A 10590-nucleotide genomic window follows, 5' to 3' on the forward strand; every position below is an offset into this window, starting at 1 on the left:
ATTTTACTGTAAAATACAATTGTATTCTATTTTGCTGTATAATATATGGAGACAAGTTGTATTTATCAAAGCAAAACAAGTATTTTTAACACACTGTTAAAATGTTGAGCCTTATTATTAATTGGAAGGGGCATTCCCAAAATTCACTGCTCAAACCATCACATTTGTTTGGATTTTATTTTAAAAGTTACTGGAGTTTAAGTGTTTTTTTGTTATAATTTATTTATTAATTTCATTATTAATAAATGCACTTTATTACCTTTACAATTTTCATTTATTTTGCAAAAACCTCCAAAACGGTCTTTATATGGCAGCAACACAACATTTATCTTCTGATAAGAGGTTACAAGCCTCAAGAAAGACGAATAAGTCAGCAGACGGTATCTAAATCTCTCTTATCTATTATGACAGTTTATTAATTCTCTCGATCAAGGTTATGAGTTGGATGACATCCAAAAGAACTAAGTACGACCGTGCCCCTGTGATCCTACCCAACAGACCCCACAGAGAAATGTATTGATTTGTGGAGCTTATCAAATCTTCAGACTGATTAATATTTAAAACATTTCGCCATATCGGTTAAAACACACCGGGTCTGTAGCGTATATACAGGCGCAATATGTTTAAGGAAGCTCTGGTGTGTGCACTTGGCTGGCTGAATACTCACTGCTGTCTCCCACAGATGTTAATACAGACATCACAGTCCAGTCGTGCTGAGGTCAGGTTGAGCACGCGGGCTCTCGTGCTTCTCTCCTCTAGAGATGGAGCGCCACAGCAGGTGTGCACGCGACAAGCCTCCGCGCTCATGGGCCGTATCTCAGGCTGCAGCAAAGCGAAAGAGTGCCCTAGATGCCGAGAAGTATCAATAGAGCAATTTGCTAATTGTCAGTTGGCGAACCAGCACTGAGAGAAAAAGTAATGATAGTTATAATGCAACGACATAATGTAGAGTGGAACATGCTGCAAGTGGCGACACGTTGTCTGTACAATCAAAAGTCCAAGCGAAGACAGGAATCGTCCGTGATTTTGAGGAAGCTGTGGGACATAGATAACCTACTTAATGAACAGTAATTCAGTGTCGCCCATTTATTTATTGGCACGTTAATAAAATGTACAGGTCTCAAAAATTATTTTCCTACACTCTAAAAAATCCTGGGTTAAATACAACCCAGTGGGGGGTAAAATAGGGACAAATGCAGCAATTGGGTTGTTTTGACCCAGCGGTTGGGTTAAATGTTTAAAAGTAAAAAGAGTGAAAAATTATCTTTTAATTGGTTAGTTGCCTTATGTTTTAAAATACAATAATGCATTTTAATGTATTTTAAAAGACAGTACATGTAATTTTACTGTAAAATACAATTGTATTCTATTTTGCTGTATAATATATGGAGACAAGTTGTATTTATCAAAGCAAAACAAGTATTTTTAACACACTGTTAAAATGTTGAGCCTTATTATTAATTGGAAGGGGCATTCCCAAAATTCACTGCTCAAACCATCACATTTGTTTGGATTTTATTTTAAAAGTTACTGGAGTTTAAGTGTTTTTTTGTTATATTGTATGTTGTTTAGTTGATGTTTACTACTCACGTGTCACGTGTGTTCCCCTTATGGTGTTTGTGTGGGTAATACTGGGCTCTGTCTTTGTTATTATTGACCACAGTAGAAGTCACCATGTGACCTTCCATCGTGCCACCTCACCTGTGTTATTATCAAGGCTAACAGTAACAAAAATATAGCCCACATATTGATATAATATAGTTATGAACTGTAGCCTAAAATATACAGTCATCACGTAATGCAACATCGCCCCTGTTTTTTTACAGTAAAGGTCTGCAACCACAACGTGCAGTTTTTGACCATAAATGTAACAACACTGTGCAGAATACAATCAAAAATAGCATAGGCATCATCTTTTGCATATTATTACAACATTAAAATGAAAAACCCCAAAATAAGTGAAAGTTCTTTGTTTTAAAATATAACTGAATAATGAAATATTCTGCCAATTTGCATATGTTTTATTGACTGCAGTGCACGCTGATGTGTTTCAGCATAGACACCCTGCATCTACTATAGCTAACTGTCGGCGACCGAGGAGTTAAAGGGAGGAGACGAAGCGTGTCACGCCTCATTGGGCAGATTATGTGCAGCAAACAAAAAGTGTGTATGTGGGTGCCACTCAGTCAGTGTATCGGCCCCATCTGCACGCCTCTCTGCGCTCGCGAATCATAAGACGGTCGGCAACACTGTCACTTTCAACAGACGGGGAAATGTACTGACTGCACGGACTTCATCGGAGCCGCTGAACACATACTTGAAGATACTGACGGCAATTGTGACATTTTGTGGATTATTTTATCCTAGTACCATGGTGAGTAATGACAATTTTGCAATAAAATCAGCCGGAGGCTAGTAACACATGGGGCTGTATGCAGTGCCCAAACAGCATCCTCGCAACATGCAAAGCTCGCAGATGGTAGACGAGAGTCGTTGAATCAGGGAAACTGGCTACACATCATAAAGTCATAAAGTTGGAATAACAACAAGACCGTAGATTTTTAAAAAAAGCGCAATAAATTTTAGCCTGAAGCAGGAGGTCAATGGGTTCGTCTCCTCTATTTTAGAAATGCGCATTTATTCATGGGTCTATTATACTATTTAGTTGAAATGCATATTCATTGGGTCCTTTGTGTGATTCTCAGGAGTGAGACTGCGACCTCACAGCTACAAAAGGAGAGGATCGTGAAAGGATTAAGGGCAAAATTCACACTAAGGCTTTTTATGAAGGGAACTTTAAGCATTTGTGTCTTGATAATAGCCTACAATCGAAAGCCGGACGTGTCCATTTGAAATAGCCTAGCATCCTCATAATAAATAAATGGTCATTTAAATGCTTTGCAGAAAAATATTTTTTCTTATTTTCACAATTTCAGCCTATTTTGTATTAGGCGCGTCAGTGTCTTATACTTTATTCGAGCAATAAATACGAAGTAGCCTAAAATAAAAAATAAACCGGTCTGCTTTATACCGCAGCCTGTTGAAAAACTGTAAACGAATTTGTAAATGTAATAGACTAGCCTATGTTTTTAATAAACGTCTCTTGCAAAATCGAACACAATTCGAGCTGCGTTTTACCCTAACATATACAACTATCTGCAGTAACAACATTTCCCTCCACTCTTGTCGTTATATAGAAATAATTTTCACAGGATTTTTCTTTTTGACCTCATCAAAAAGCTGAGAAATCATGTGAAATCCCAGCAATATGTCCCAGCCATACCACTGTTAGTGTCTGATAAAACTATAATAAAACTATTAAAAACAGACATGAACAATATGGAATATATGAAATATTTCCCCACTGTTTTAAATGCTACTAAAAACGTTCTTGTGTTTAACAAGTTACACGAGTAAACTCCAATTCACGCGTAACAAAATAGCTACGAGAGATTCAGCTCATTTGTAAATGTGCATTAGGGGTTTGGAGAAGAAAAAAAATAATTAGCTCCGCGTGCTGCCTTAATTAAAGTCTCAGAAGGAAAGTGGTGGATTATGGTAATAAGGAGACATACGTTCCTTCTTGTAGAATGGAGCTAAAGGTTAGCTGACGTGAAATCAGTGACTTTGGCAGTGCTATTGAATCCATTCGATATGGTCCCCGGTTGTAAAATAGACCGAACGGTCGCATAAGGCCAGATTTTCATCGCTGTCAAAGGCATGTAGAATATTTCCAACAAGTGGAAGATAAATCTGAAAATACGCATTGAGAGTTACTAATGTAATACTGTCACAGACACGCTTTGAAATCGAATTAATGCTTTGTAAGAAATAACCTTATATTCTTCGATTACTTTCTCTCCTTATTTACAGAATTAATAAAAACATTTAATTCTACATGTTTACATTTTATAATATAGATTATAGCTTAAATAGCATACAGTATCAAAAATAATAATAGGCTACTATAAAATGGCAAAAATATATAGGCTTAATTTATCAATCGAATAGAAATAGCTTTAAAAAAATCAATGGCACGGGCCTAAATGTAAAGTAAGACTCCGTACATGGAGATTGTATTAAATGGTTTGTGCAGTAGATTCACTTAGAACTCCAAATCAGAACTGGGAAAAATATTTACATACTTTTTATAATTGAGAAATAGTGATTTATTTATTTATTTATTTATTTATTTTTTTAATACTATTTATTTTTTTTCCCCAGCAAATGATGGAGGAATCCAGTTCGCAGAGACTGGGCTGGGATGGCGACGCGAAAGCGATGCAGCAGTGTTTAACGGATATATTTACCAGCGTGTACACCACCTGTGACATTCCGGAAAATGCCATTTTTGGCCCATGTGTTCTGAGTCACACTTCACTGTATGACAGCATCGCCTTTATCGCTCTCAAGTCCACAGACAAACGAACGGCGCCTTACATCTTCAGGGTATGGTCAAGCTTTATTTCATTTCCAACAAGTCGAGTGTTTGAAATGTGTTTTTATTTCAAACATATAGGCCTAGGTTTGCTAACGGCAGTTTTTTATTTATTTATTTATTTTTTTTCACTTTTACAAAAATGTTAAACTGTGGTAGAGGAATTTTATTCTTTGAAATGAATTACTGATACTTAGTTGCTGACGGCTCTAAGGTTTCAGCTAAATGTTTAAAGTAGATGTTCTGACCGCTTTACTGGTGCTGGATACAGGTGGACACGTCAGCTGCCAACAGTTCCTCAGAAGGCCTGATGTGGCTGAGGCTGGTTCAGTCGGCGAGAGACAGAGATGAACAGAACCTAGAGGCCTATGTGAAGAACGGCCAGCTTTTCTACAGGTCACTGAGGAGAATAGAGAAAGATGAAGAGCTGCTGGTGTGGTATGGCAAGGATCTCATTGAGCTTCTGCTCCTGAGCTCCGGCAGAAATCAAGCCAAAAGTAAAGGTACACTTTGAAGATCAACAGTGATCGAATATTTTACATTTTTAAATTAAATAAAATAGCAGTTGTTTGTGTTTAAATACTCAGTAAATATAGTTTGATGTGTTTGTATAATATAGATTTATCAAAGATTCAAAAATAAAAAATAAAAAAAAAGTATACACATGAAAAAAAGTTGTACAGTCAGTAATTTATAGATGTAAAATAATATTTGACAGACATTTTTTTAAATTATGTTTGAATAAAATTACAAATTATCATATCATTATGTACCTGTTGAAGGACATATTTTCTAAAAATGTATCTTTTCTTTTCTCTTCCCCTCACCAATTATGTGTTGCAGGAACATCACCCTTTTTGTGCCCAGACTGTAGCCAGCGTTTCCAGTTTGAGTTTCCCTTTTTGGCTCATCTAAGATTCCGCTGTACTAAGAGACTACAAAGCATGGCCAGCCCAGAGGAGGAAGCCACTGATGCCAGTGACCAGGCTAGTCTACCTCCTGCCAGATCCAGTCCCAAACTGGGCCGATCTGATGGCTTCTCCAATCCACAGGAAGGAAAGCCATCCACAGACTTCCATAATCTAGCCAGGGATTTGGAGAATAACAGAACCAGTCCGCCAAGCGACAAAGAGGCCGAAATCCTGAGTGAGAACTCTGGAAAGCGCAAGTTTTCTGACATGGAGGACAGCAGGAACAGTGGATTATATCAGCCTCCCAAGTCCAAAGAGGAGTTGGCCAACTCGGCGCAGCAGTACCGTGGAGCGTACGGTCTGGACGAGAGCAGGCGGGCTTTCTCGCCCTCTGTTTCAGAGTCGACGGAAACCAAGAGGAGTGCCTTCACAGAGGTCAAGAAGTCACCTCAGAGCTTGAAGCACAGCGGCAAAAACTCCAGCTCCAACTTGGAGAACAAGGAGGCTGGCCGGTCCAGCAGCAACCCGGCTGAAAAGCACCTCAACATCAGACAGGTTCTCAGTGAGACTCAGCCCCCACAGTCCCGAATGGAGACCTCGTCAATTGGCAGCGCTTTCACTTCGGTGCCCCAGCAGGGTGGGGTAGGCTCAGAGAGAAAGAGTGCCTTTAGCCAGCCGTCTCGCACCTTCTCGCAGCTATCACCTCTTGTCATGGCACCCAAGCTTCTGCCGGCAGTAGACTGCCATCCTGCGGTGGGCAACACCGTCTCTTCCAATAGACTCTACCAGGCAGACCACCTCGCCGCAAAGCTCCAAGGCTCAGAACTAGGCAGCAACTGTCCTGTGCCGGGTGGCATTGCAAAACAGAACCCTTTCCTATACGCCACAGCCTACTGGCCCAAGACCTCAGGCCCCATCCAGCTGCAAATGCCCTCTGCTCTCACGCTTCTGCCCCCTTCGTTTACTTCACTTTGTCTGCCTGCCCAGAACTGGTGCGCCAAATGCAACGCCTCCTTCCGCATGACCTCTGACCTGGTCTACCACATGCGCTCGCACCACAAAAAGGAGTATGCCATGGAACCTCTTGTTAAAAGAAGGAGAGAAGAAAAGTTAAAGTGTCCAATCTGTAATGAGTCTTTCAGGGAGCGGCACCACCTTTCCCGGCACATGACCTCTCACAATTGAATTTTTGAGGATTTATTTGTTTTTCTTTCTTTCCTTCCTCCTTTCTTTTTTCTTGCATTTTTTTTTTATCAAAAGGGAATAAGGTTAATCTGGAGGAGTAATGCCAACCCGTTTGCTCTCATTTTCAAAAGACATTACTGTTTAAATGGTTTGATTTCTTCAAATGTCATGTTTTGTGTATGAAGATGCATTTTGACTTAAAAACCTAAAATATATTTATTATATGAAGCACTTATTATTTGAAAAAAGGGGACAATAATAATGTAAGTGTACCTTGGATTTTGTATATATTAATGTGCAATGTATATAAATCAATTAAGATGCAGATCATTTCATTGAGAGTTATTCAATGACATGTTATGTCTATATGCATAAGGATACTAAACATTGGGAACATGATGTTGAAGTGTATTTAAGAGTGCATGTAAATTATAGTTATTGGTATAAGATGCAGTCTATTCAAAACAATGTAAATACTTGTTTTGTTTGAATACAAAGTGTAATATTTTGTGTCTGTGAGAAATAGATTCAGTGTTTCTTCCTTTTGCTGAAATTTACTATTTGATAGTTTATCTAATCATGTTGAATGCTTTGACAATAAAATAGCTTTATTTTCACCTGACTGTGTGATTAATTATGCCTGCCTGACTGACAAGGAATTAAACGTTAAACAGCATACATGTGTAATCTAACCCTCTTAATAGAGGATTGCAGAGCGATGCTTGGTACTGTATTTACAGTTGTGGATAGTTTCCTTTTAAACAAGAGCCATAATTCATACAAAAACTCTTATACCATCGAGTATACGCTCATGTCCTTGTTTAGGCTGCTACAGTTTCAACACTCATTTGTCTTGGGTAAATTAGCGGTAATCCAATATGTCTATATTATTCTAAAATTTACAATGCATGTACTATAATTCGTAACACACACAGAAAACAACAACAGCAACAGCAAAAAGACATTTGTCTAATAAATAGATACATAAAGAAAGAAAGAAACACTAGTAGCCTACCAAAAGGTGTAAATTAAACTAATTTACTATAGTTTATTATAATAATAACAGCAACAATAGTGTTCATATTATTATTATTATTATTATTATTTAAAACAAGTAACATTTCCACTACAATGCATTCTCCTCAAGGGAAAACCAAGCACTGAATTCAAATCTGAAATAGCGAATCGTCTCCAAGAATCACGATCTCCACTGTGGTAGCCTAAATGTTATTTTAATTCTTAGACAATAAAAATAGCAAACAAGTTAAATAAAGAAATAAACGAAAAACGGCTGCTATATTAAACATGCGCGCTCTTTATTTTCAAACGTCTTGCTATAGTGTCACAATAACATGCATTAAAAGTAGTTTCGTTTAATTCAGTGTTTGTGTTATTATAATCCTGTAAAGTGCGTGCTTCAGAAAATTAAGATAAAAGCAAATGCTACTTGACTCCATTGCTATGAAAAGGTAAAACAGACTTAATAAACTACTGAAAAATTAACTCGGTTGAACAAATGCAATGAAACAACAGCCTTTAATGTTACGGAAAGGCTAAGTGTAAATTTACATTGGCCTAATGTATAAAAGAAAAAACACAAACGCCCTCTCATAATTAAAATTAGATAATTATATAATCTCAGTTTAGACATTTATCACATATTTATCATATGGGCCACAATTATAACAATAAAATATAAGTATTACCATCTTAGCATTGTCAATATATAGTACCTGTCACAATCAACTGTGATTCACAATTATTGTTTTTCCTTATTAGACAATAAAACACAATATGATTGCTTTCTTAGCTTTATATTACATTTATATGTCTTTTTCAAATAGAAATTAATATCAGAACTTGCACTGTGGCGCTTAAAACCAAGGAGCCGAGAGGAAGCTACAAGCTGTAAAAAAAATAGCTCAACAGTGACACCAAGCTTCTATAATGAAAAATTCAACCAAATCAAGATTTTTAAAAAAAATGAATTTTGATTGCCTGTTATTGCAGAGCCTTAGACTGCCACCTAATGGTCGACAGAGGAGTCAACAAATCCAAAGTTCAACCAGCTCCAAATCATTTACTTATTTTTAATTATAAAATAATTAAATGTAAAATAACTAAAAAGAAAAAAAATTGTTAAAATAATGTAGTTATATTAATTAGTTACTTTATTTTAATTATGTATATATAAAATAAAATAAAATAAAAAGTGATCTTCTGATTAAGAGGGAAATAATAAATAGGCTGCTATTTGAAGGCGCTGAACTTTGGTTCAGTGTGACTTCAATTTAATAAGTTGACCTAAAAATAAACCTTTTACCCAATCATAAAAATCGATCAAAGAATTCAATCGAGAATATGAGGTAATGGGCTGGGAGATGATGATAGTCCCTTATACGTACTGAAGATATTTATTGCCTGACCCATGTTTTGTGACTGGAGTCATGCATCCCTTCATAAGCTCTAGTTACATTTGTCACGGTATCACTCAGCACCTCTCGGTCAGGCTCAGTTTATACCCTTCTCACATGTGACCAATGTGGTCACCCTTGGCTAACCTAGCTGGCCAGCTTCTCATACTTTACGCGTGATTGTGTCCTATGGTGAACTGCTCTTCCCTGCATCTGTCTCTTCCCTTCATCTTCCTGTTGTTCTGTAACATCTTGGCAATGAGGCCCTTGCATCAAAATAGATCTGTGTGAAACACACCGAACTCAAACAGTATGTATATGAGCGAGGTATTTATAGATTATTCACACTAACGATGCAGTGACACCCGAGATCATGACGAGAAGCATGAGAAAGCCAAATGTATGATTTATAACGGACGATTTACGATTTACAAGACAAACACTGCAACAATATTACAGTAATATTAATCTCACCAAGAAATCCAAATGGGCAATTCTAGTTTTTGATTGAAATATTGCAATGTTTATTATAAATGATTTATCCATGCACATCATAATTTTTTTTAATCATGTTCCCTTGTAATTGTTAATTTAAAAAAAAACATTAACTCTCCCCCTTCCTTCCCATCTAGCAGCAATCTGTCACTCAATAGATATGAGATCAGAGCAATTTAGCAAACAACAACTATCCAACAATCCAAATGATTCCCAGTGGACACATTGGGCCTACATTTTTTCTCTTTTGAGATGCTGTTTCACTAAGATACAATTCAGAATAGGGATGGAAAGACAACGGTAAGATCCGTTCCATGCAAACTATATTTTATATTTTATTAAATGAGTCAGTGGTTTGATATGAGACAGATGAAAGTTCATGAGTGGTCTGATACTCAGCATAGCAACGGACAACAGTGAATATTCTGAAACATTAGACGACAGAATGCCACAATGGACCAGTCAAGAGTCAAATATTCCAGAATGCAGTGTAATTAACATCAATAATATATAAGTGTTTATTTGAACCTCTAAATTGTCTTGAACAGTTTGTTATTCCATTTTTAAAAAGCCTGTTTATTCAGTGGATTAGCTATGACTGTGTCATTGCCTACCATTGGTTGCGTCTATCTATATGAAAAACAGGCTGCTTAAGTTATTTTAAAGCACCACACATTCAATCTTCCAGCGCTGACATGGACAAATTTACACTTAGCGTACACTTCAAAGATGAACAGATCTGCTTTATAGACATGCTTTTGCACTTAGCATGCTCTCTGTCCTCCTCAACTGTTTGTACCTGTCTTCTGTGCGTCTGCCTTGCAAATTCTAAGCATTGCTGAGAGTAATAGACAGATCTGAGAGCAGGCGAGTATTTAAGCTGCACCTGTCTCTCCTCTTCAAACTCCTGTCCTTCATGGGTCATACACAAAATCTTCAAGTAAAGAGAAACAGATTTATCAATTGCTTTTAGGCCTCTTCTGCTGACTCTCTTTTCCTGCTTATACAGTATACCTTAAATATATATTTTTCTAGGGTATTTTAACCAACAATCATATAATATCAAACACACTTTTTATGTTTAAGGGATAGTTCACTCGAAAAAGAAAATTCATAAAAAAATAAATTACACTCACGTTGTCCCAAA

The 10590-nt window shown here is 37.0% G+C and overlaps 1 protein-coding gene across 1 annotated transcript; it reads left to right on the plus strand.

Moving 5' to 3' along the window:
- The first annotated feature begins 2114 nt into the window (after positions 1-2114).
- LOC107744860 (PR domain zinc finger protein 8-like) lies at positions 2115-7130 on the plus strand. Its single transcript, XM_016558680.1, has 4 exons — positions 2115-2374; positions 4225-4449; positions 4710-4941; positions 5282-7130. The coding sequence occupies exons 1-4, from the start codon at positions 2372-2374 to the stop codon at positions 6532-6534; spliced, it is 1713 nt and encodes a 570-aa protein (XP_016414166.1). The 5' UTR covers positions 2115-2371; the 3' UTR covers positions 6535-7130.
- Positions 7131-10590: the final 3460 nt, after the last annotated feature.

This window comes from Sinocyclocheilus rhinocerous, unplaced genomic scaffold (assembly GCF_001515625.1).
Source record: "Sinocyclocheilus rhinocerous isolate Xijiao unplaced genomic scaffold, SAMN03320098_v1.1 scaffold167, whole genome shotgun sequence".
NCBI classification, from domain to species: Eukaryota; Metazoa; Chordata; class Actinopteri; order Cypriniformes; family Cyprinidae; genus Sinocyclocheilus; species Sinocyclocheilus rhinocerous.

Bases quoted from the DNA above. Each gene is read 5' to 3' on its own strand.
- LOC107744860 (XM_016558680.1), top strand. The intron at 4,450-4,709 runs GTATGGTCAAGC...TGCTGGATACAG, and splicing joins CGGCGCCTTACATCTTCAGG to GTGGACACGTCAGCTGCCAA. The intron at 4,942-5,281 runs GTACACTTTGAA...TATGTGTTGCAG, and splicing joins AAATCAAGCCAAAAGTAAAG to GAACATCACCCTTTTTGTGC.